At 43.7% G+C, this 26383-nt stretch overlaps 1 protein-coding gene across 5 annotated transcripts in view; it reads left to right on the top strand.

Moving 5' to 3' along the window:
- LOC115197053 (harmonin) overlaps positions 1-26383 on the top strand; it is a 47548-nt gene that overhangs the window by 6495 nt on the left and 14670 nt on the right. Inside the window, exons 5-17 of one of the 5 annotated variants that reach the window (XR_003878956.1) lie at positions 70-178; positions 286-310; positions 747-804; positions 1025-1213; positions 8780-8839; positions 8970-9026; positions 12082-12224; positions 13536-13606; positions 13944-14077; positions 14892-14968; positions 15488-15537; positions 15768-15932; positions 17892-17960. Coding sequence is in view for 4 of the 5 variants with exons in the window: in XM_029758203.1 (XP_029614063.1) it covers positions 70-178; positions 286-310; positions 747-804; positions 1025-1213; positions 8780-8839; positions 8970-9026; positions 12082-12224; positions 13541-13606; positions 13944-14077; positions 14892-14968; positions 15488-15537; positions 15768-15909 (1110 nt within the window). In the remaining variant the exon portion in view is untranslated. Of the gene's footprint in view, positions 1-69; positions 179-285; positions 311-746; positions 805-1024; positions 1214-8779; positions 8840-8969; positions 9027-12081; positions 12225-13535; positions 13607-13943; positions 14078-14891; positions 14969-15487; positions 15538-15767; positions 15933-17891; positions 17961-25032; positions 25099-26383 lie in introns of those variants that run through there. The other 4 variants (XM_029758203.1, XM_029758200.1, XM_029758199.1 and 1 more) reach the window with 4 other exon arrangements.

Here is a 26383-nt window from a genome sequence, read left to right as displayed (position 1 = left end):
AGTAGCCACACACTGTCACACTACATAAAAAGTGCTGGTCATAACATCTGACCTCTGTGTGACCTCCAGATGGGAGATGAGATTGTCCGCATCAATGGATACGCCATCTCTTCCTGTATCCACGAGGAAGTCATCAACCTCATCAAGACCAAGAAAATCGTGTCGCTCAAAGTCAGGCGTAAGTTAAACGAAATCCACCCAACCAATATACTCACTCATCCTTATGTCAAATACAAAAGTGAATATTAATAATTTACTTCAATTTTGATCCTTTTATTTGTGCAGAGGTTGGGATGATACCAGTGAAGAGGTAGGGCTGTTTCTCTCTTTGTTGGTACTGTATTTGTCACCTTTCTGCTTTAGAAAAGACTGATCAAAATAAAACAAGAAACTATATCCTGGACAAGGGGTATCCGGTGAGCACTGAGACGGTAGCTAGATTATTGATTGATGTATTTCCTGTGCCAGGTGTTACTCACTAAATCTTATTCAAGGGATCTTCCTGGTTAAATAAAGCTGAAATAAATACATAAATGTGGTCCCGTGTGGCTCAGTTGGTAGAGCATGGTGTTTGCAACGCCAGGGTTGTGGTTTTGATTCCCACGGGGGACCAGTACAAAAAGAAATGATAATTTATGAAATGTATGCATTCACTACTGTAAGTCGCTCTGAATAAGAGCGTCTGCTAAATGACGTAAATGTAAATATAGAATCGGATTTATCCTCCGCTTTCTGTTCTTTTCCAGTTCCACAGAGGAGCCTCTGAAGTGGCAGTTCGTGGACCAATTTGTGTCTGATTCTGGGGTGAGAATGAGATTCATTTTCTTTGAATGAAATATTCTCTCATATTCTTTGAAGTGTGACACCCTTTGGCCCTTCTTCATTCACATTTTAGTAATTTAGTAAACACTTATCCAGAGTGACCTACAAATAAGGAGGCAGAAAAAAAACACTGTAATGCAACCACGGAATTGTACAATCTCTCTTTTCTCTCTCTGCCCCCCCCCCTCTCTCTCTCTCTCAGGAGAAGAAGGGCAGTGTGGCAGGCCTGGCATCCATGGGAGGGAAGGAGATCAAGGAGAAGAAGGTGTTCCTGAGCCTGGTGGGCACCAAGGGCATGGGCGTCAGCATCTCCAGTGGCCCCACACAGCAGCCTGGCATCTACATCAGTAACGTTAAATCTGGCTCCCTCGCTGCTGAAGTAGGACTACAGGTAAGAGTTTGGCCCTGTTTAGCGTACTGTAAACCACTTTGAGATGAACATGTGGAAATGTATCACGATGACAACCAGTCAACTCGTTGGGTCCATGCTTGCGAACATACATTTTTTTTCTTAGTTTTGTGCATCAGCCAATTCAAATCGTTGACGTAATTGCTCGTGATAAAACGCTAGATGTTAGCTGTTCCCATTAGACAACCTGGCACATTTAGTCCTATGCTAGCCTGACCAGCTGGCAGTGATTATTTCCTGTAACAAATTTGGCATCAGTCTGTCAAAGATCTTAGACTTTATATCCACCAAACAATGGCATTTCTTAAAATATATTTTAAACCTAAAAAAATTGGGTAATAATATTTGGTTGAGACATTGATCAATGAGATTACAACCTGCTGTATATTCACCGACTCAAAAAATACAACCAAAAGTTAGTTGAATTTCTAATGTGTTATCGCTATGCTTTCAACCATCTAAAAGCACAACCAAATTCCAATGGAAAACAATGTCAGATTTTTGGTTTAGTTGTCACCGAAATGTCTATCGCTATGCTTTCAACCATTTAAAAGCACAGCAAAGTTTAAATGGAAGAAATTGTCAGACTTATGCATGCTATCTTGAACGTTGAGGCTTTATATGATTACATAAGGAGAAATTACAGTAACCTCAAAATGTGTCCATGGATGTGCTACTTATTTTAAGGTTGAATGTTATGTTAGTTTGTAAGATAGTAAATAGCCTTAACTTCAGGCTATCTTATAAAAGTAATATTGAATTGTGTTTGGTTGACAACGCAACCAAATATCAACATTTAAAGGAGATTGCATTCGGAAAGTAGGACAGTGCATTCGGAAAGTATTCAGACCCCTTCACTTTTTCCACATTGTTACGTTACAGCATTATTAAAAAATGTATTAAATTCATGTTTTTCGTCATCAATCTACACACAATAACCCATAATGACAAAGCAAAAACAGATTTTTAGAAATGTTAGCAAATGTATTAAACATAAAAAACATAAATACCATATATACACAAGTATTCAGACCCTATACTCAGTTCATCTGTCTATATAAGGTCCCACGGTTGACAGAATGTGCCATGTGCAACTACATCAACAATTTTCATTGGCCGATGCGCATTTTGAGACAGAGAAAAAGTTTAAACTGAAAAGTATGGACCCATAGTGTTTTGTCAAGATCAATGAGAAATCTTCACTCGATTGGAAACATTTTATCTGAACCATGTCTCAATATTGTGTGAGTGTTTGTGTCAAGATTCCATCTACAGTGCCTTCAGAAAGTATTCATACCCCTTGACTTATTCCACATTTTGTTGTGTTACAGCCTGAATTCAAAATTGATGAAATAGAATTTCTTAACCATAACATTTTTATTTATTTCACCTTTATTTAACCAGGTAGGCCAGTTGAGAACAAGTTCTCATTTACAACTGCGACCTGGCCAAGATAAAGCAAAGCAGTGCGACAAAACCAACAACACAAAGTTACACATGGGATAGACAAACGTACAGTCAATAACACAATAGAAAAATATACAGTGTGTGCAAATGTAGTAAGATTAGAGGTAAGGCAATAAATAGGTCATAGTGGCGAAATAATTACAATTTAGCGTTAACACTGGAGTGATAGATGTGCAGATGATAATGTGCAAGTAGAGATACTGGGGTGCTAAAGAGCAAAAAACAATAAATAATAAATAACAATATGGGGATGAGGTAGTTGGGTGGGCTATTTACAGATGGGCTGTGTACAGGTGCAGTGATCGGTAAGCTGCTCTGACAGCTGATGCTTATAGTTAGTGAGGGAGATATAAGTCTCCAGCTTCAGTGACTTTTGCAGTTCGTTCCAGTCATTGGCAGCAGAGAACTGGAAGGAAAGGCGGCCAAAGGGGGTGTTGGCTTTGGGGATGACCAGTGAAATATACCTGCTGGAGTGTGTACTACGGGTGTTGCTATGGTGACCAGTGAGCTGAGATAAGGCGGGGCTTTACCTAGCAGACTTATAGATGACCTGGAGCCAGTGGGTTTGGCGATGAATATGTAGCAAGGGCCAGCCAACGAGAGCATACAGGTCGCAGTAATGGATAGTATATAGAGCTTTAGTGACAAAACGGATGGCACTGTGATAGACTACATCCAATTTGCTGAGTAGAGTGTTAGAGGCTATTTTGTAAATGACATCACCGAAGTCAAGGATCGGTAGGATAGTCAGTTTTACAAGGGTATATATGTTTGGCAGCATGAGTGAAGGATGCTTTGTTATGAAATAGGAAGCCGATGCTAGATTTAATTTTGGATTGGAGATGCTTAATGTGAGTCTGGAAGGAGAGTTTACAGTCTAACCAGACACCTAGGTATTTGTAGATGTCCACATATTCTAAGTCAGAACCGTCCAGAGTAATGATGCTAGTCGGGCGGGCGGGTGCGGGCAGCGATTGGTTGAAGAGCATGCATTTAGGTTTACTAGCATTTAAGAGCATTTGGAGGCCAAGAAGGAGTGTTGTATGGCATTGAAGCTTCTTTGTAGGTTTGTTAACACAGTGCCCAAAGAAGGGCCAGAGGTATACAAAATGGTGTCGTCTGCGTAGAAGTGGATCAGAAAATCACCAGCAGCAAGAGCGACATTGATATATACAGAGAAAAGAGTCAGCCCGAGAATTGAACCCTGTGACAACACGCCCTCCAATTTGACACACTGAACTCTGTCTGAGAAGTAGTTGGTGAACCAGGCGAGGCAATCATTTGAGAAAGCAAGGCTATTGAGTCTGCCGATAAGAATGCGGTGATTGACAGTCGAAAGCCTTCGCCAGGTTGATGAAGATGGCTACACAGTATTGTCTCTTATCGATGGCGGTTATGATATCGTTTAGGACCTTGAGTGTGCCTGAGGTGCACCCATGACCAGCTCGGAAACCAGATTGCATAGTGGAGAAGGTACGGTGGGATTCGAAATGGTCGGTGATCTGTTTGTTAACTTGTCTTTCGAAGACTTTAGAAAGGCAGGGCAGGATGGATATAGGTCTGTAACAGTTTGGGTCTAGAGTGTCTCCCCCTTTGAAGTGGGGGATGACCGCGGCAGCTTTCCAATCTTTAGGGATCTCAGACGATACGAATGAGATGTTGAACAGGCTAGTAATAGGGGTTACAACAATTGCGGAGGATCATTTTAGAAACAGAGGGTCCAGATTATCTTGCCCAGTTGATTTGTAGGGGTCCAGATTTTGCAGCTCTTTCAGAACATCAGCTATCTGGATTGGTGTGAAGGAAAAGCGGAGGCGGGGGGGGGGGGGGGGGGGGGGCTTGGGCAGCTGTTGGCCAGGGTAGTGCTTATTGAAATTCTCGATTATCGTAGATTTATTGGTGGTGACAGTGTTTCCTAGCCTCAGTGCAGTGGGCAGCTGGGAGGAGGTGCTCTTATTCTCCATGGACTTTACAGTGTCCCAAAAGTTTTTGAATTAGTGCTACAATTTCTGTTTGAAAAGGCTAGCCTTTGCTTTCCTAACTGACTGTATATATTGGTTCCTGACTTCCCTGAAAAGTTGCATATCGCGGGGGCTATTCAATGCTAATGCAGTATGCCTCAGGATGTTTTTGTGCTGGTCAAGGGCAGTCAAGTCAGGCGTGAACCAGGGGCTATATCTGTTCTTAGTTCTACATTTTTTGAATGGGGCATGCTTATTTAAGATGGTGAGAAAAGCACTTTTAAAGAACAACCAGGCATCCTCTACTGACGGGATGAGGTCAATATCCTTCCAGGATAACCGGGCCAGGTCGATTAGAAAGGTATTTTAGGGTGACTGATGAGGAGTGGTCGTTTGACCGCGGACCCATTACGGACACAGGTAATGAGGCAGTGATCGCTGAGATCCTGGTTGCAGAGGTGTATTTGGAGGGCAAGTTGGTCAGGATGATATCTATGAAGGTGCCCATGTTTACGGATTTAGGGTTGTACCTGTTATGTTCCTTGATAATTTGTGTGAGATTGAGGGCATCTAGCTTAGATTGTAGGACGGCCGGGATGTGAAGCATATCCCAGTTTAGGTCACCTAACAGTACGAACTCTGAAGATAGATGGGGGGCAATCAATTCACATATGCTGTCCAGGGCACAGCTGGAGGCTGAGAGGGGTCTATAACAAGCGTCAACAGTGAGAGACTTATTTCTGGAAAGGTGTTTTTTTTAAAGTAGAAGCTCGAACTGTTTGGGCACGACTTCCACCGAAGTCGGCTCCTCTCCTTGTTCCGGCGGTGTTCGGCGGTCGACGTCACCGGCCTTCTAGCCATCGCCGCTCCATTTTTCATTGTTCCATTTGTTTTGTCTTGTTCCCCGCACACCTGGTTTACATTCCCTAATCACAGCGTATATATATATATATATATATATATATATATATATATATATATATATATATATATATATATATATATTCCTCTGTTCTTCCCATGTCCTTGTGTGGAAATGTTTTGTTACATGTGATGCGCCAGGCTGGCTATTTCCCCCCTGGGTATTCTTGTGTAACCCATAGGAGGTTGGATTATTAACGTTTGTTTTTGTGACTGTATTTTGCGCATTTCTCTTTTGCATTTTGGCTGGAGGTTTGACACTGTTGTGTCCGTTTGTTGTGCTTCTGCCCAAATAAAGAGTGTGCCTGATCACAACTCTCTGCTCTCCTGCACCTGACTTCAACACCAGTAGCGCATACGCTGACACTTTGGCAGTTCTATCTTGACGGAAAATGTTGTAGTTGGGGATGGAGATTCCAGAATTTTTGGTGGCCTTCCTTAACCAGGATTCAGGCAAGGCTAGGACTTCAGGGTTGGCGGAGTGTGCTAAAGCAGTGAATAAAACAAACTTAGGGAGGCTTCTGATGTTAACATGCATGAAACCAAGGCTTTTACGGTTGCATAAGTATCTACACACAGTGGCCAATAATGTTAAAGTGAAAATATGTTTAAACATTTTTGCTAATTTATTGAAAATGAAATACAGAAATCTCTCATTTACATAAGTATTCACACCCTTCAGTCAATACTTTGTAGAAACACCTTTGGCAGCGATTACAGCTTTGAGTCATCTTGGGTATGTCTGTATCAGCTTTGCACATCTGGAATTGGGGATTTTCGCCCATTCTTCCTTGCAGATTAAAGCACTGTTAAGTTAGATGGGCAGCGGCGGTGATCAACAATCTTCAAGTCTTTTCACAGATTTGCAATGGGATTCAAGTCTGGGCTTTAGCTGGGCCACTCAAGGACTTTCACATTCTTGTTCTGAAGCCATTCCAGCATTGCTTTGGCTGTATGCTTGGGATCATTGTCCTGTTGGAATATAAATCTTTCGCCCCAGTCTCAAAGATCTGCCTGTATTTTAGCTCAATTCATTGTTCCCTTTATCCTTTCCAGCCTCCCAGTCCCTGCTGCTGAAAAGCATCCCCATAGTATGATGCTGCCACCACCATGCTTCATGGTAGGGATGGTGTTAGACGGGTGATGAGCTGTGCCTAGTTTTCTCCAGACATAATGCTTTGCATTCATGCCAAAGAGTACAATTTTTTCCTTATGTTCTCAAAAGTATTTTTGCAAACCACAGGCATGCTGTCATGTTGCTTTTTTCTCAGGAGTGGCTTCCGTTTGACCACTCTCCCATAAAGCCCAGATTGGGGAAGTGCTGTAGAGACTGTTGTAGTTCTGTCAGGTCCTCCCATCTGTCAGAGTGGTCATTGGGTATTTGGTCACCTCCTTGACCCTTTTTGCCTGGTTTCTCAGTTTGGTTGGACGGCCAGCTCTAGGCAGAGTCTGGGTAGTTCCATATTTTTACAATTTCCCACTGTGTTCTTGGAAGCTTTCAACACTCTAGAAATAGTTTTATAGCCTTCCTCAGATATATGCCTCATCACAATTCTATCTCAGAGATATACGGACAGTTCCTTGGACTGTCAACTGTGGGACTTTATATACTGTACACAGGTGTGTTTCTTTCTAAATCATGTCCAAACAATTGAATTGGCCACAGGTGGACTCCAATCAAGTTGTTGTGACATCTCAAGGATGAGCAATGGAAATTGGATGCACTTTTTCTCAATTTGGAGTGTCATAGCAAAGCGGTGTGAACACTTATTTATATAAGATATTTCTTTATTTCATTTTCAATACATTTGCAAACATTTCTAAAAACATGTTTTCACTTTGTCTTTATTGGGTATTGTGTGTAGATGGGTGAGAAAAATATATATTCTTAGGGATAGGCGTCCCGGGGCAGTTGTAAATCATGCAGCGCTTTGTGTCATGATCGCAGATTTTAGAGAAACAAATGTCTGTACATAGAAGTGTCTTATATCGGCTGAAAGCTCAAGTTCTTGTTAATATAACCGCACTGTCCAATTTACAGTAGCTATTACTGCAAAAAAATGCCATGCTATTGTTTGAGGAGAGCTCCTAACAACAAAACACTTTTTTCACCACGATAGGTTTGATAAATTCACCTCTGAAGGTGAAATGTGAACTTACATTCTGAAATCTTGCTCAGATTTATCATCAAAAGGGTCGCAGAGATAACATGAAGTGTTGTTTTGTTAGATAAAATCATTTTTCAGATCCTAAAAAGGGCCATATAGCATGCACAATCAATTTTTTTATTTATTTCCACTCGTTCAATTTGCAAAGAAAGGAATCTGTGAAAATCTAACCCTAAACGTTGTTTCAACCAGTCAAATTACATTCGTATTTATTCCTCAGAGATCCTAGAACATAACCAGACTTCACTATGTCATTAGGAGTGTAGTATATCCCGTTTCTGTCGCACAATTTTGCTGCTAACCTTGTGTGACGGCAAGCCTTTTCCTTTTGGACAAAAATGGCAAGAATATGGAGAGTTATGAAGTTATGAAATCTGGATATTTTGAAAATGTGTAACTTACAATATGGCTACTAATACTGGAAAAGCTAAATCAAAGTCCAAGTATACAGATTTGACAATATTCTTGCAGAAAAATGTAAATGCGTTCTTCACGATTTGCCCAAATGTACCTGGGTGACTTCACACTAAATGTCATGTAGCTTGCTCATACTTCAAGTTATCAGTTGAAACTTTGCACATACACTGCTGAACTCTTGTGGACACCATCGGAATTACAACCAGAGTGATAGCTAGATTCGGGACCTTTCTGTTGCATTTCAAAGATGCTGGTAGAAGAAAAAAAAACGGTTGGTTTTTTTCTTTGTATTTTCTTCTACCAGATCTATTGTGTTATATTCTACTACATTCAATTCACATTTCCACAAACTTCAAAGAGTTTCCTTTCAAATGGTACCAAGAATATGCATATCCTTGCTTCAGGGCCTGAGCTACAGGCAGTTAGATTTGGGTATGACATTTTAGGCGAAAATTGAAAAAAAGGGGGCTATCTCTAAGAAGTTTTAATGAAGGCACTGTATTTGGGTCCTAGTATGCGACAACGTCCCAATGTGGATCCAAATAAAGTAATGAAATGTGTGTGTGTTTTTGCATGGTTGGTATTGTGGATTGTATTGTGTTTTGTGTTGGTAGATTGGTGACCAGATCGTGGAGGTGAACGGGGTGGAATTCACCAATCTGGACCACAAAGAGGTAGGACACATGAAATGCAGACAAAGGTTTCATAACTCCAGAAAACTGTTTTGCTTGGTAAATAATGAATTTGCTTTGGAAAATTTCGTTTTCATTGCTCAGTTAAGTTTTGTCTTTATTGTGTCTGCAGGCTGTAAGAGTTCTGAAGAGTAGCAGGAGTCTAACCATCACAGTTCTCACTGGCGCTGTAAGTACACCACCCAGGGGCTCCCCCACCCCCAAAACATTTTAGTTGCCCCCCGCTTGACAGCGGAGAGAAAAAAAATGTAAGTACACTTCCTGCAATTCTACACATTTTGCCATGGGACTTAGAGAAAATGTTGCAGTTTTGAAGCACGTTTGCTGCAATTCTACACGTTTTGCCATGGGGTGGAGAGAAGATTTAGCAATTTTAGAACTAATTGCATGCAACTCGACTCATTTTGCCATAGGGCAGAGAGAACATTTTGCACGTGTCCTGTGTGCCCAATCGGTAATCCGACCATGATTACTACAAGTTTTTATAGCTGGCTAGACTAATTTACCAATCTAAAAATGTTTTACTAACATGGGCTAGTTGAGTGACTGTCAGTGACTGACATAACAAAAGAAAACCTGCTGATGCACAACTAAATTTCGAAATGGCACCTTGTGTATTCTACTACTCTAACTCTCAATACTAAGTTGAGACTCCAACTCAGTTTTTTGGGGTTCAGGGGCCCCCTAGCGGCCGCGGGACCCTAAGTAGTTGCTTATGTCACTTATGCCTAGGGCCGGCCCTATGGATAGTGCTTCCTTAACATTTCCCCAATTTTTCTGCAGCGGCATCTTACTTGATTTATTACTTTTACATGCTGACTAGACCGGGCACGTGTGCGTGCGCCATCGCGAGCATGTTGATTTTGTCCATTCATCCCAGACGCGATCAGGACACGCAGGTTGAAATATCAAAATGAACTCTGAACCAACTATATTAATTTGGGGACAGGTCGAAACACATGAAACATTCATGACCATTTAGCTAGCTTGCTATTGCTAGCTAATTTGTCCTGGGATATAAACATTGGGTTGTTATTTTACCTGAAATGCACAAGGTCCTTTTTTTCTGGATCTTTGTAGAATTTTGACCCATTTTGAGTCACAAAATCATGTGTTCTCTAGTCCGACAATTATTCCATAGATAAAAGGGGAAACCTAGTTCGTTTCCAGTGATCTCTCCTCCTTCGGTCTTGTTCTTCTGTGGACTTTATATGGCGGTTTGCAACTAACTTTAAGGTGCATCACCTCCACCAACTGGACTGGAGTGTGGACCTCAGTTCATATTTTAATCACCCACGTGGGTATATGCTCTTAAAAACCAATGAGATGGGAGAGGCGGGACTTGCAGCACTTTAAGCATAAAAAATAGAACCAAGTTCTATTTTAGCGCCTGGCTACGCAGATGCTCGTTGGCACACGCGAGCAGTTTGGATTAAATGATTGAATAACATGTATGAGTACATTTATTTTGCAACGCGAGCGGTGTGTTCAGCATGTTAGTTCCTACTGGAGTCTGGCATACCCCTAGCCGTTTTGACAATTTTGGAAAATGTGAATAACTTAGATTTTTATCAATCTTCTATCCAAGTTTACCCTAGAGCCAAGTAAGCTTTATACCCAGACCACAGTTTACACAGGTAAAACAGAAGACAACAACATCTGCATCAGTGGAGGCTGCTGCGGGGAGGACGGCTCATAACGATGTCTGGAACGGAGCAAATGGAATGGTATCAAACACGTGGAAACCGTGTGTTTGGGGTATTTGATTACCATTCCACTGATTCCGCTCCAGCCATTACCACGAGCCCCTCCGCCCCAATTAAGGTGGCACCAACCTCCTGTGATCTGCATTATATCCACCTACAGAGTAGGATCATGTGCATGTCTGTCTTTAGAACATTTACCCAGACAAAGTCTGCTTCTGGAGGTAGAACATGACTCATTTCGGGAAAGTCATTTACCAGGTGGTTGTCATCAGGCCTCGGTTACAGGGCTGTGTTCTTGTCACACGCCATCTCCTCTCATTTACTGCTAGCGGAGGAGATACCGTTCAATTGAGAATTGTTCCTGTGTATGTTCTGTTGATTTGTGTGCAAACAAGTGCGGTGTGCCTTCTTATTGATTCGTCCGTATACTTGAGTGAGTTAACACCGGTGACATACAGTTAGTTAACTGCCAAAAGAAAGGAAATGCTTGAGTTAATGAGGAATACAAAGTCTTGAAAGAAGGTGCTTCCACGCAGGTGTGGTGGCTGAGTTAATTACACTCGTGGGAATAGGCCTATATGGATAGGGCTAAATTGAAATGTTTCTTACAGAAGAAATATGAAAATGCATAACCATGGTAGCAATTGAAAGGGAACAGTTTGGAGATTGTGGGAACATAAGAATTAGTTCTTAAATAAGAATTTGTTCTTAACTGACTTGCCTAGTTAAATAAAGGTTATTTAACTGGGCATGTCAGTTAGGAACAAATGCTTATTTCCAATGATGGCCTAGGAACAGTGGGTTACCTGCCTTGTTCAGAGGCAGAATGACAGATTTTTACCTCGTCAGCTCGGGGATTCAATCTAGCAACCTTTCAGTTACTGGCCCAACACTCTAACCACTAGGCTACCTGACGCCTCGTGGAAAGCTCACCTTAAATAAGACTGAATCTTGGTTTGCATAGAACACAGTCACGAGTGCATTCAGGTGCACATTTTTTCTCTCTCTCAATAGACAAACATAGTCTCATTCTGTTCAGAACAACCCAGAGTATGATGTCATGTCATCTTGTAACTGCACATCAAACATAGTGATCATGAACGTTGACACTGTTTATGACATGATATTTATGATATGGAAAAGTGCACATTTGGAGTCACGGGTGTTTGGCTTGCTTGTATGACATCAACGCTGTATTTATTATAATCCTCAACGTCTCATCTATCAAAATACATAGTCTTCTTAATTTACAGACAAAAGTTGCCCAGTTAGTGGGAGGGATGGGGGAGGGGCAACTTCTTGTTGCCTGAGTTGCTCCAGTTCACAACAGGCTGTCAGCCGTATCAAGTGTTTGGGTGTCCAACCCCAGAGGCATACATTATATATACAACGTTTGGTAATCGATATGAGGTTTTTAATTCTAAGGCTCACCAAATGTTTAAAAATTGAGATATTTGAACCCTCTGACACCCCCCTTCCTGATTGTCCGTCTGTCCCCCCCCCCACACACACACACAGGGCAGTGAGTTGTTTATGACAGACGAGGAGCGTCTGGCGGTGGAGGCTCGCAGGGAGCTGGACAGACGAGAGTTGATGCACCAGAAAAGGGTTGCCCTGGAGACTAACAAGATGGTCAAGGAGCAGCAGGAGAAAGAGAGGCAGTGAGTGGATATCAGTGGACTGATTGATTGTTTGATTCGTTTTGAGATTTTAAAACCCAATTTAAACCACATAATTGGATGTATGGCATTTAAAATCATCAAGGGCAACTCAAAGAAGTGGTCAAACATATTTCCATGGTGGCTGGGGCTATCAGAATAGATAAGACCCTTTGGAGGGAAAACTGTTGTTCTGAATATTTTTACAGGAATAGGCAGCCCAAATAATGATGGGAAGGTTGGACAGAAAAAAACAACAAAAAACAGCAATTGATGACTGTAAATGATTATTTTATTCAGAGAGCTGAAGCTTTGACAATTGGGAATTCATAAACTGATCATTATGTATTTTTGCTAAAAGTTATTGCTGTCTGTGCATATGCTTTATGAACAGATGCCACTCTTGACACACCCAGAGAGAGAGGTAGAGCACAGACATTAAGTGAGGACTGAAACATACTGTATGTTGGTTTTCACTTGTTAACCCACGTTCAGTTTGCCAAAATAGTCAGGTGCTGACAGCCGTAGAGCACAGAGACTTTATCTCTTGGCTCTGTGCTCTAGAAAATAACAGGCTTTTCACTAGCATTGATAGCAATCAGAGACAAGCAAAAAAAAAAATCTTTTTTTTCTTCTGATTGACACATGAGATATACACTGAGTATGCCAGTGTATATCCTAATATTCAGAACAGCCTCAATTCGTCCGGGCATGGACACTACAAGGTGTCGAAAGCTTTCCACAGTGATGCTGGCCAATGTTGACTCCAATGCTTCCCACAGTTGTGTCAAGTTGGCTGGATGTCGTTTGGGTGGTGGACCATTCTTGATACCCAAGGGAAACTGTTGAGCGTGAAAAACCCAGCAGCGTTGCATACCCCGTTCAAAGGCACTTCAATATTTTGTCTTGCCCTGTTACCATCTGAATGGCACACACACACAATCCATGTCTCAGTTGTCTCAAGGCTTAAACATCCTTCTTTAATCTGTCTCCTCCCCTTCATCTACACTGACTGAAGTGGATTTAGCAAGTGACATCAATAAGGATTCATAGATTTCACCTGGATTCACCTGGTCAGTTTGTCATAGAAAGAGCAGGTGTTCTTAATGTTTGGTACACTCAGTGTACAAACTTGTCATCAACATAGCTTTCATAGTGAATCTATTATACTGATGCTATCTCCAGAAGAATAGGCTGTTCTATATATAGTATCTCAGTCCTATACAATTTCAGAATATGTTATTTCCCATAAAATGTGATTTTAGTCATACATACCGTACATATAAATGTATATAAATGTTTCTTTGTCTTGAGAACAGGAGAAAGATGGAGATTTCTCAGAAGACTGCTGAGGAAGAGGAACGCTATCGGAAGGAGATGGAGAAGTGGGTCTTCACCCCGCTTTGCATATTTAATGCTCTTTCTGTAACATATGTATCTTGTATGTTATGTACATAATGTTACGCGTATGGCTAATCATTTCCGTAGTGAAACAGACAGATCAGTCAGGGGCTGGGGGTGTTGCATTAAGGGAACCCAGGATCTATCAGAACTTCACAGAGCGTGTAGTTGAGATCAGAGAGCTTCAGTTCTCTTGTGCGTTAACAACTATATCAGAGAGTGTTTAGTTTGGGTGACCCAGTGACCTCCTGACCTGTGTGTGTCTATGTGTGCGCGCTTGTGTGGATGCATGCGTTTGTGTGCGTGCCTGTGTGTGCGTAGGATCGAGGCTGCGGAGAGGAAGCACCACAGGGAGTGGGAGGAGGACTGGGCGCCTAGAGAGCAACCCAAAACCAAGAGTCCCTCGCCGGCCCCGCCCGAAATCAACACCCCACCCCCCAAGTCCAAGAACTCTGGTAAGGACAGTGGGTCAGATGGTACCTCAGATAGTGTCTATTGAATCTATAGAGCAGGGGTACTCAACTCCCACCCCACGAGGTCCGGTGCCTGCTGGGTTTCTTTTCTACCTGATCATTAATTGCACACACCTGGTGTCACAGGTCTAAATAAAATCATATTTTATTAGTCACATGCGCCGAATACAACAGGTGTAGACCTTACGGTGAACTGCTTACTTACGAGCCCTTAACCAACAATGCAGTTGAAAAAAAAATACGAAGAAGAATAAGAAATAAAAGTAACAAGTAATTAAAGAGCAGCAGTAAAATAACAATAGTGAGACTATATACAGGGAGGTACCGGTACTGAGTCAATGTGCGGGGGCACCGGTTAGTTGAGGTAATATGTACTGTAGGTAGAGTTATTAAAGTGACTATGCATAGATGATAACAACAGAAAGTAGCAGCGGTGTAAAAGAGGTGCAAATAGCGGTGTAAAAAAATGCAAATAGTCTGGGTAGTCATTTGATTAGATGTTCAGGAGTCTTATGGCTTGGGGGTAGAAGCTGTTGAGAAGCCTCTTGGACCTAGACTTGGCGCTCCCTGACTACAGGAGCGCCCCTGACTAGAGGGGAACAATGAAAAATGCAGTGGATCTGTCTTCGAGGTCCAGAGTTACGTTTGAGGGCTATAGATGAATGAATAGATCCAAGGAAGGCCGTGTAGATCAGCAGAAACTAGACTTACAGTTGTGCTTCATCTCTTTGCATGCTGTCTGTCTCCTCTCTTCCTCCACTGTGTGCCGTGCTTCTCTGACTTCCTCCACTGCCAGACATCGGAGCAAGCTCTTTTCAGGCTGACGACAACAATGAAGAGCAGCAGCAGGAGGAGGAGGAAGAGGGGAGTGAAGTGAGTGACGGGTCTCACAGTGTACCCACCGAACGCAGCGTCAGAGACGCACGACAATACCACTCCCAACATGCTCGATTTCCTTTGACAATCAAAACCCATTGACAGGCTCCCACACCTTAGTAGGGCTAGCCTGGATGCTAGGCTGTTTCTGCTTTAGCTAGCTTTTCATGTATTTCCGAAACTGCCTAGCATTCATCGTAACAAGGTGCCATCTTTCTCAATACAACCCCTTGAGCTGTCTTTCTCCATTCATTTCTGTTGCGTGCAGTGGATTTAGTTGACCAACTGTAGCATGCTTTCTCTCTATAGTTGCTGAAGTTCTGCTCTGAGTCCTCCTTAGCCCGAGTGTCAGTCTGTTTCTTCTCTCTTCATGGAATTGTCATGCAATACATGCATGGCAGTTTGGCTTGACAATGACAGTGGAGTAGGCAAAAGCACAAACAAATCTGGGACCAGGCTAATTCCTGCCTCGGCGTCTGAGTGACTCTGTTTGGCGTTGTTTTTTTTTCTCTATAGCTTTTGGATGGTTTTATCGCTACGAAGGGAAGCTGCCCACACTCCGCAAGGTATTCTGTACGGTCGCAGTTTGGTGTGCTGTGCGATGTGTTCTGTCAAAGCTAACCGACATATTTAACTTTGCAAAATAACATCACTTGTTTACTGGTTCTGTCACCACAATGCTGTGGCAGTTCTATAATATATTATTGTAGAACGTTACTGTGTAGTTTCTAGTCTTGGTCCTTGTATGGTTTGTATGGTCTGGTTTCTATAACGATAAATATGAATGATGTCTCAGAAAGGAGAGAAGAAGAGGAAGAAGAAGAAGGTGTCCAACACGGACACCCTGCAGGAACAGAGGAAAAACAAGAAGGAGATGGAGTTTGAGCTCAAGTTGGCTGCAGAGAAAGAGGAGATGTATGAACGAGAGAAGCAGCTGAAGATCAGTAGACTGGTGCAGGAGGTAGGAGTAATGATCAGTAGACTGGCGCAGGAGGTAGGAGTAATGATCAGTAGACTGGCGCAGGAGGTATGAGTAATGATCAGTAGACTGGCGCAGGAGGTAGGAGTAATGATCAGTAGACTGGCGCAGGAGGTAGGAGTAATGATCAGTAGACTGGCGCAGGAGGTAGGAGTAATGATCAGTAGACTGGCGCAGGAGGTAGGAGTAATGATCAGTAGACTGGCGCAGGAGGTAGGAGTAATGATCAGTAGACTGGCGCAGGAGGTATGAGTAATGATCAGTAGACTGGCGCAGGAGGTAGGAGTAATGATCAGTAGACTGGCGCAGGAGGTAGGAGTAATGATCAGTAGACTGGCGCAGGAGGTAGGAGTAATGATCAGTAGACTGGCGCAGGAGGTAGGAGTAATGATCAGTAGACTGGCGCAGGAGGTATGAGTAATGATCAGTAGACTGGCGCAGGAGGTAGGAGTAATGATCAGTAGACTGGCGCAGGAGGTAGGAGTAATGATCAGTAGACTGGCGCAGGAGGTAGGAGTAATGATCAGTAGACTGGCGCAGGAGGTAGGAGTAATGATCAGTAGACTGGCGCAGGAGGTAGGAGTAATGATCAGTAGACTGGCGCAGGAGGTAGGAGTAATGATCAGTAGACTGGCGCAGGAGGTATGAGTAATGATCAGTAGACTGGCGCAGGAGGTATGAGTAATGATCAGTAGACTGGCGCAGGAGGTAGGAGTAATGATCAGTAGACTGGCGCAGGAGGTAGGAGTAATGATCAGTAGACTGGCGCAGGAGGTATGAGTAATGATCAGTAGACTGGCGCAGGAGGTAGGAGTAATGATCAGTAGACTGGCGCAGGAGGTAGGAGTAATGATCAGTAGACTGGCGCAGGAGGTAGGAGTAATGATCAGTAGACTGGCGCAGGAGGTAGGAGTAATGATCAGTAGACTGGCGCAGGAGGTATGAGTAATGATCAGTAGACTGGCGCAGGAGGTAGGAGTAATGATCAGTAGACTGGCGCAGGAGGTAGGAGTAATGATCAGTAGACTGGCGCAGGAGGTAGGAGTAATGATCAGTAGACTGGCGCAGGAGGTAGGAGTAATGATCAGTAGACTGGCGCAGGAGGTAGGAGTAATGATCAGTAGACTGGCGCAGGAGGTAGGAGTAATGATCAGTAGACTGGCGCAGGAGGTAGGAGTAATGATCAGTAGACTGGCGCAGGAGGTAGGAGTAATGATCAGTAGACTGGCGCAGGAGGTAGGAGTAATGATCAGTAGACTGGCGCAGGAGGTAGGAGTAATGATCAGTAGACTGGCGCAGGAGGTAGGAGTAATGATCAGTAGACTGGCGCAGGAGATGGGAGTAATAATCAGTAGACTGGCGCAGGAGGTAGGAGTAATGATCAGTAGACTGGCGCAGGAGGTAGGAGTAATGATCAGTAGACTGGCGCAGGAGGTAGGAGTAATGATCAGTAGACTGGCGCAGGAGGTAGGAGTAATGATCAGTAGACTGGCGCAGGAGGTGGGAGTAATGATCAGTAGACTGGCGCAGGAGGTGGGAGTAATGATCAGTAGACTGGCGCAGGAGGTAGGAGTAATGATCAGTAGACTGGCGCAGGAGGTAGGAGTAATGATCAGTAGACTGGCGCAGGAGGTAGGAGTAATGATCAGTAGACTGGCGCAGGAGGTAGGAGTAATGATCAGTAGACTGGTGCAGGAGGTAGGAGTTCTGTGGAAAGGTGATTCTGTATGAGTGAGGAAATAACATAAAATGAGAAAAGCGTGACTTTCGTCTTCTGAGTTGACTTCCCATCAGCACCTTGCCAATAGGGTGTCTTCTTTATTCATTTATACTTTGGTGTATGACTAATCCCTAACCCAGCCTTAGGTTATACAGTATGTTGTTCTATACGGGAGTCAGGACCCAGTCTTGAGTATTGCGTTGCGCTGTGCCGTGCCCCAGGTGTCAGAGACAGAGCGGGAGGATCTGGAGGAGTCAGAGAAGGTGCAGCACTGGGTGGAACGTCTCTGTCAGACACGCCTGGAACAGATTTCCTGTGTGGAGAACGAGTCCCCAGAGGTACATCTGGAATCCCTTCTCTTATCTGTGTATCAGCTAGGAACACGGGTGGTCCTATCACATCGGATACTCTTATGTGTAGTAACTTTTCTTCAATCATTTCATGTTTTTTCCCTTCCGTTGCTAATTCATAGATTTGCCGTAGGCCACAATGCTCTGTGACTGTGTGTACCATGATAGCTCTGTGGTTGTGAGTGTCTGAGAGGCTGGGCTTGTCCTTCAGATGTCCCCTCCTCGGTCTCCTGCCTCTGGGCCCATGGTGAGGCGTTTCCCCGGGGGTCTCCAGCTGGCCACCACTGACCTGGATGATTTGAACTTGGATGAGGTGGACCAGAGCCTGAGGGGGCCCCTGAAGAGACTGGCCCCCACCCAGCCTTCTTCCTCCCAGCCCCCGCCCCCCCTACCTCTTCCTCCACCCTCTCCCAGACTCAACCCCACCATCCCCAACTTCTCTCCTGCCTCACCACGACCATCGCCCCAACGCCCCCCCCCTTCTCCCCCCTCCACCCGCAAACCCCCTCCCTCTGCTTCTACCGCGGCCTCCAGAGGACGCCAGCCCCCTCCTCCTCCTCCGCCACCCCCACCTCCACCTCCACCCCCACCTCCCCCCCCACCTCCTTTTTCTAAGTACCCTCCTACCTCCATCTCCTCTCACTACCCTCCTACCCCAATCTCCCACTTTCCTCCCTCCTCCTCACACTATCCCCCTACCTTCCAGTCCTACAGGCCCCCGTCCTCTCCCCGTCCCTCCTCTCAGCCTCCCCCTCCTCCTGCCCCACCCTCTCCGCCCCCACCCTCCCAGCACATTGAGGAGCAGCTGGGGGGAGGGTCCCATGGAGGGTACCACCACCACCCCACCAGTCCCCCAGAGACAAGGAGCGAGTGGGAAGGGGGCGGGTACATGCCGAGGGGCGGTTACTACTCGTCCAACGCCAGTGAAATGTCCTACCCCTCCAGCCCTAAGGTAGCCTCCCTGGTGTGACTATGGCTTGGTCTGAAAACAACCCCTAGCCCGTTTCCCTTGCTCTTCCCCCGAAAACATTTAAGCAGAGCTGATAGGAGCGGACAGGTGTGAGCAACTACTGTGATGGCTCCCACTAAACCATCCAATTGGTTAAGGGAAGAGAGGCTGTTACATTCCTGCTAACATCTTGTTCCTTCAGATCTCAGAACATCAAGGGGGCAGGGGAATGTTTAAGGACGGTACTCTGCATGATCTGTGCTGGGAAGATGCATGGTTATTTCATTCATGAAAGGGAGAGGAAACACATCACTGAGTCGCAATGACTGAATGTTGTGAAGAACAATGTCAATTTCCTCTCCGATTAAGTGCAATCATGGGTGCAGTTGTTGGTTTTTACTCAGTCTGTTTGCAGTGGCTCTGATTTGTATTGTGTTATCGTATTTGACAGCAGTGGGTGTAGAATTGCATGGCGTGACGTGGTGGGTAATATTGTCTATAGGCGAGAGAGGTTGTGAGTCATGACTTAATAGCTCCTCTTCAAGTGCATGATATCTCCTTTCCTACATGTGTGTTCCATTTGAAACCACCACTTTGTGTGTGTGTGTGTGTGTGTGTGTGTGTGACATTACTATTCCAGTAGTGTTCTGTAATGGTCATTCACGGATAAGTACATGATACTACTGTGTTTTCCTGGTTCAGGTGATGAGAAACACTTCCCATATCAGTGGCATATCCAATTTAAGCAATTCACTGGTAAGTCTGCTCCCTCCCATCATTTGATCTCTGAGAGTGGTCAGAGAAGCCTGCCTAGATCGCTCCTGTAGTGGAGGAAGTTCTTCTGTGATGTCAACCAATGTTTAGACAAGCTGGGGAGCTGTTGACTTTAAAACCATGCCACGTTCTTCATAGTTCTGGTGTTCCAGGGCTTTGCTCTTACGGGGTTAAACATATATAATAAATACTACAGTTCAAAAGTTTGGAATTTGCTTTTCTTTCAAAAACAAGGACATTTCTAAGTGACCCCAAACTTTTGAACGGTAGTGTATATAGGGTTAAATCACAGGGTTAAAGCTCTGATGTCACTGGTTTTATAATGAGCGGTTTGCTCTGGGATTTAGCAGTAGAATCCCTATGTGTTCTTTTCAATAATGTCCATGGTGCTCTGCTCACTGAAGCCCACTGTAACCCCATTGTTTGCTGTCCTTTCTGCCGCTGCTCGGATGTTCCTAATAGCAAATTGCTCCTAGCCCGCCCAACCAGAGGCGTCAGATGGCCCCTGTCATGTCTAAACCAGTCATGCTGTCCCAGAATCAGTCCCATCGACCTACCCTACATGCTGAGGGCCTGGTAAGAAACACAGACTCAGCACTGTCCGCCTACTCCTCCCCTCTCCCTCTCCCTAAACACCCTCAACCCCTCTGCGCATGCTTGCTGTGTTCTCCTGTCACCTCTCCCTAGCCGGGGTGCTACGTTTGTCCACGCTGTTTCTCTGCTGCACCAGACAAGGCTGGTTAGTGTACCGATGCTAACTTTCTTATCAGGAGGAGACCCTGTAATTACTCTGCTCCCAACTGGTCATTTACCATGTGTCATCACCATCCAGAAAAACCAAGGGAGGATTTAGGTCTGGTTTTTATATATCGTCCAATTCTGTTGTCAAAGATGAATCCACAAACTGAGAGAGCGTGATAGTCTTTTGCAGTTTAGCTGCAGAACTTTTTAGTAACTGAGTGAAATGATGGGGGGGGGGGGGCCTTAAGTTCACAGACAAAAGTTCCAAAGGCGGCACCTAATTATATTTGATTGTTTCAAAAATATCTCTCTATATACATCTTTGTATGTTTATTGGATAGAGAGAGAGCTATAGGTGAATGGTAGGAGTGCGATTGCTGAAAGAGCGGTGGGACGGATTCCAAGCAGCAGCGGCTTAGATCACCAGACTACCCCAAGCCGTTATCCATAATGCCTTATGAGTCAGAGTCACAGGAACAGAGGAGAAACTCTGCTGTAGTTTGATGGATTTTGAGACCCTCTCAAGCCCTACTGTCCGTCTGTAAGAGTGACACTCTATCTGCTGCAATTAGACCACACAGGATGCCCATCTCAGCCCGTCTCTCCCTCCTGTCATAAGTGCCTGTTTATTAAGTGGATGGCCACCACCCGTGGATATAACCTACAGTACAGTTTAGGTGCAGTCAGTTTCAGGCTCTGACATTTGATGACTGCTGTGCTACCACTCAAAGATGTCGCATAAAGTTGACTTCCGTTTTTCAATTGTTTTATTCTTTTCACTGCATCAAACGTTTTGGCTTTGCAGCTTTCTTCAGTCTAGGCAATATTTTTCATTCAAAACAGCATTTATAGGACACAGCAATTTAAACTCTGTCCATATCATATTTTGCATATCATTTATGAGTTAGGCTCACATATTTATGAACGACCTAGCCTGAAGCCCTTTGTGGTAAGCTATCTCGTACATGTATATAATGTATCCAAATGAGCGGACGGTTCACGTCTCATACCCCCAATTGCTCTATGTGCCTGCTCCCGTACCCTATAATTCTGTATTTCTTTGTGATTGTATGTGGGTAGACCAGAGAACCTGATTGGCAGATGAGTGGCAACCCTGATTAGAAGCACCTGTTGCTCATCAGTTGCTCACCTGTGTTCCCTGTAAATGCTGTTCTGAATGAAAAAGATTACTACCTACACACTGAAGAAGGCTACAAAGCTGAAACGACTGTGTACGCTATTGCTGATGCAAATAAAATAATAAACCAAATCGAAAAATGATATCAGCCTTATGCAACATCTTTTTGAGTGCAGACCCATCACATCTTTTTGCTTATATGAGTTTACAGGTTTTACACACCAACCAAAGTTCTGGGAGAGCACGATGGTCCCCTTTTTGATTGGCTGCTGTGTTAGCCCTAGAAGATCCAAAGCAGTTAGCTACAGTCTAGTTAGGATGCAAATTAGATAATGTGGTACCAACATGCAGGATTATTTCTCTACCACTTGTAAGGTGAAGTTGATCCCAGGTGAAGGTTTTGCTGATGTTGACAGAGACAGACTTTAAACTTTTTTTTATTTTTTATTAACCTTTATTTAACTAGGCAAGTCAGTTAAGAACAAATTCTTATTTACAATGATGGCATACTCCGGCCAAACCCGGACAATGCTGGGCCAATTGTGCGCCACTCTCCCAATCACAGCCAGATGTGATACAGCCTGGATTTGAATCAGGTACTATAGTGATGCCTCTTGCACTGAGATACAATGCCTTAGACCACTGCGCCACTCGGGAGCCTAGACAGAGGGAGCACAGACAAAGGGAGACAGAGAGAAACTCTGAAAGAAAGAGGAAGCGACTCATAAAGAGAGAAACAGAGAGAGACTTTTTGTAGTTCTTTAATAAGCCATCCTCACTATATTGAAACACCACAGTACCCCCAGTGAGTCCCCCGGCCGCTAAAAATGCATTGCGTACCATCAAACCACTTCTCAACCACATTTCACAGTGCAATACACATTCCATATCCATATTACAAATGTATATTTAACCCGCCCTCTCCAGCAGTACAGTCCTCTTAAGCCCCCGCATATCTTGAAATACCCCCAGATAGTTGAGCATCTAGTATTTATAATCAACCTGTCATGACTTTATTTTCATTAAGCTGATGACTGTTATTTATTTAATCCACTAACTATGTTTAATTGTTACCCGACTAAATTAATCATGTAACAATTAACTCATTAGGATTTTGAGGCACCACGGAAGAGGTTGTTTAAAGAGTTACCATCTCCTGAATTAAACTCTATAAGATATATCTATTACATTGATAAACAGTCATCTTATTAATCATTATCTCTTATCATTATGAACAGTCGTAACCTCATGCATCTACAAAAACACCAGCCTTACTCATGATTCAGTACTACACAAATTGGTTGAATAATTTATTTACAAGCTAACTAAATAATAACAGGATAACATACATACTTAATACATGAGACAAAGGTCCCTAGCGGACTTCTACAATATGGTGTCTTTTTACACAACGACATGGAGAGAGAGAAAGAGAAAAAGACACTTCAGAACTATTCTCACATTAATCATATAGTTTGAACACAAACCACTGCCCATTTGGAATAAGACATCATGAATGTATTTACGTGTGAGTGCCTTTGTTCGGTCGGAACCAGCCCTCCTTAGGAAGGTTGTTGGCCTTTCAGTGGCAAGCTGTATGGCTCTGATTGTCTGAAAGGGGTCTCCACTTTCCCGTCTTCTACTATTGTTCACTTTGGAAGATAGCTAGCCAGCCGTGTTGACGGTTCCCATTGGTGATGAGCATAGTAGGATAGTCTCACTTAGATTCGCTTTTCTAGATATTGACTCAATCAACTGTCTCAGTGATTGTCTGGGAGGTGAGCTTCTCGTCTACACCTTGTGTTGATTATTCAGCATTTGGACCACGATGGACATGAGCTGCAGCTCGCCGTCTCACTTGTCTAAAGGAAGGTGAGTTTATTTCTTCACCTCGTGTTGAGGTTCAAAGTTACAACCTTTTCAAACATGTAGCTACCGCATCACGTTTCCTTGTCTGATGTTAATCTCTGTTGGCAAACCTTTTATGTCCTCTGGCCGAAGGGGACTGTTCCGTCCGTCTGACGCTCTCTCTGACCTTATCGGGGCGTGGCTACCTACTTATGCACAGTTTATAGGAGATAGATTCTCTTATACCTCCTAAAATCACATTCATATCTTAACAACAATACTTTCTTAATATGTCATATTATATGCACAATGTATTGGATGGAAACTTGACAGGTATAGGGGATATACTTTCCAAGTTACAATACTACGTCCATACAGTTTTTTTAATTACATTTTATTTGTCACATACACATGGTTAGCAGATGTTAATGCGAGTGTAGCGAAATGCTTGTGCTTCTAGTTCCGACAGTGCAGTAATATCTAACAAGTAATCTAACAATTCCCCAACAACTACGTAATACACACAAATCTAAAGGGGTGAATGAGAATATGTACATGTAAGTATATGGATGAGCGATTGCCGAGCGCCATAAGCAAGGTGCAATAGATGGTATAAAATACAGTATATACATGTGATATGAGTAATGTAAGATATGTAAACATTATTAAAGTGGCATTATTTAGAGTGAATTGTATAAAATGACTAATGATCCAGTTATTAAAGTGGCCAGTGATTGGGTCTCAATGTAGGCAGCAGCCTCTCTGAGTTAGTGATTGCTGTTTAGCAGTTTGATGGCCTTGAGATAGAAGCTGTTTTTCAGTCTCTCGGTCCCAGCTTTGATGCACATGTACTGACCTCGCCTTTTGGATGGTAGCGGTGTGAACAGGCAGTGGCTCAGGTGGTTGATGTCCTTGATTATCTTTTTGGCCTTCCTGTGACATCGGGTGCTGTAGGTGTCATGGAGGGCAGGTAAGGTGCCCCCGGTGATGCGTTGTGCAGACTGCACCACCCTCTGGAGAGCCTTGCGGTTGAGGGCGGTGCAGTTGCCATACCAGGCTGTGATACAGACCGACAGGATGCTCTCGATTGTGCATCTGTAAAGGTTTGTCAGGGTTTTGGGTGACAAGCCAAATTTCTAATGACATCACAAAATCACAAAAGTTTTCTATAGCTCCCCACTGACCATTCCCCATATTCTTATGTTAGAATTATTGTTCCAGTATTCACTTCTGATATGCTAGAGTTTCGTCCGGAAAACTTCTGTGAAACAAAGAACATTCCTTGGGTTAAATACTGGAGTGGGAGAGAAAGTCTCCTTCTCCTGTAATTTATGACAGGGTGTCAACTGTCAACCCCCCAGCAGCCCCCCCCCCCCCCATGGGAGAGAGAGGTCCTTATTGTCATCCATTGTCAAGCTGATCTGACCCATTCAGATCCTCACAGAACAGTCATGACACACCCTAAGGCATGGAGGGAGAGAAGGAGCTTGGGGGGGGGGGGGAAGAAGCGAGGTGTCGTAGTGTCAATCTCTAATGACTACTGTCTGGTTCCTGTGTTACAGCCCCCGGAGATGCTGAAACGGATGGTGACGTATAACAACTCGTTTAGGTCCAACAACAAGAGACAAGTAATCCATACCCATCACCACCTTCTCCCCTGACTGTCCTCTCCTCTGAGTGGTTGTTAGTTGTTTTCCCCTCTTTCTAATCTAAATCAATCCACCTTTCTTCCGCAGAGTGACATGTGGAGTGACTGCCTCCTTTATTTCCCTGGTTCCCAATCTGTCCTTTCTGTTGGACGCAGTAGTTCCTTGTACACATTCGATAGCTCAACTAAATTGACTGTGGAAGTTATGTATTATGTACATGTATTGGGCCTTCTTTTGTCTCAAGGTAGATATGCAGATGGTGTAGATGCTGAGTAGTGTAGATATTTGGTTGTACGTCTTCCTTTTAGTGTTCAGGTTGCCCTGAACTGAACTAGCAGTGCATTGTCCCGCTGTCAATGACATATTAGTGTTTGATACAAACTGAGACCACAAGCAACTTCCTGTGCAATGGGAAGAAGGACCTCCATGTTTTTGCCCGACCCTACAGATCATGCTTATTGTTATTAAAAACCTTGAGTTGACATCCCTTGCCTTAAAATAAACTCTGTGGGAATCTCAATCGGCACCCTGCTATTCCACACATTCTGCACTATAACTGGTGGAAAGTGGTGCACCATATAGGGGATATTTGAGATACAAACTCGTACCGCAGAGAGCTTTTTTGTTCTGTTGATGCTTTTCTAACCAACTACATGATGCTATTAAAAAGGCATCGATGTCATTGCAATAAATTGGCTTCTCGTTCAGCCAGATTTAATTAACGTTCATTCTGACTCCCTCAGACTGATGACTCCAGCCATGAAGGACGCTTTTCAATTCAATTGGCATTTGTTTCAAACTGGAGATGTCTGCTTTTTGAAATGGAAAGCGCAGTGTGATTGCCTTGTTGCTGCAGTGATGAAGACATGATAAATGTGTCCTTTTCTCCTGAATGGAGATTGAGGAGTTGTGGCCCTCAGATTTTGAAGGCCACAAATGACGGTGTTTGTGTGCATTTATATCAATGAGGCCTGTCCTAGAGGAGAAGGAAGAGCCTTTAGATGTCACACTAGCAGACAGAGATGCATTGAAATTTTTATTTATCCTTTATTTAACTAGTCATTTAAGTACAAATTCTTATTTACAACGACAGCCTAGGGACAGTGGGTTAACTGCCTTGTTCGGGGGTGGAACAACAGATTTTTACCTCGTCAGCTCGGGGATTCAATCTAGCAACCTTTCAGTTACTGGCCCAACGCTCTAACCACTAGGCTACCTGCCACCCCATGCCTGTTCTGTTTTTCCTTCAGAATTAGCATCTCCT

Source organism: Salmo trutta, chromosome 7, assembly GCF_901001165.1.
Source record: "Salmo trutta chromosome 7, fSalTru1.1, whole genome shotgun sequence".
In the NCBI taxonomy this organism is placed as follows: domain Eukaryota; kingdom Metazoa; phylum Chordata; class Actinopteri; order Salmoniformes; family Salmonidae; genus Salmo; species Salmo trutta.
This window is presented reverse-complemented; position numbering and strand designations above follow the sequence as displayed.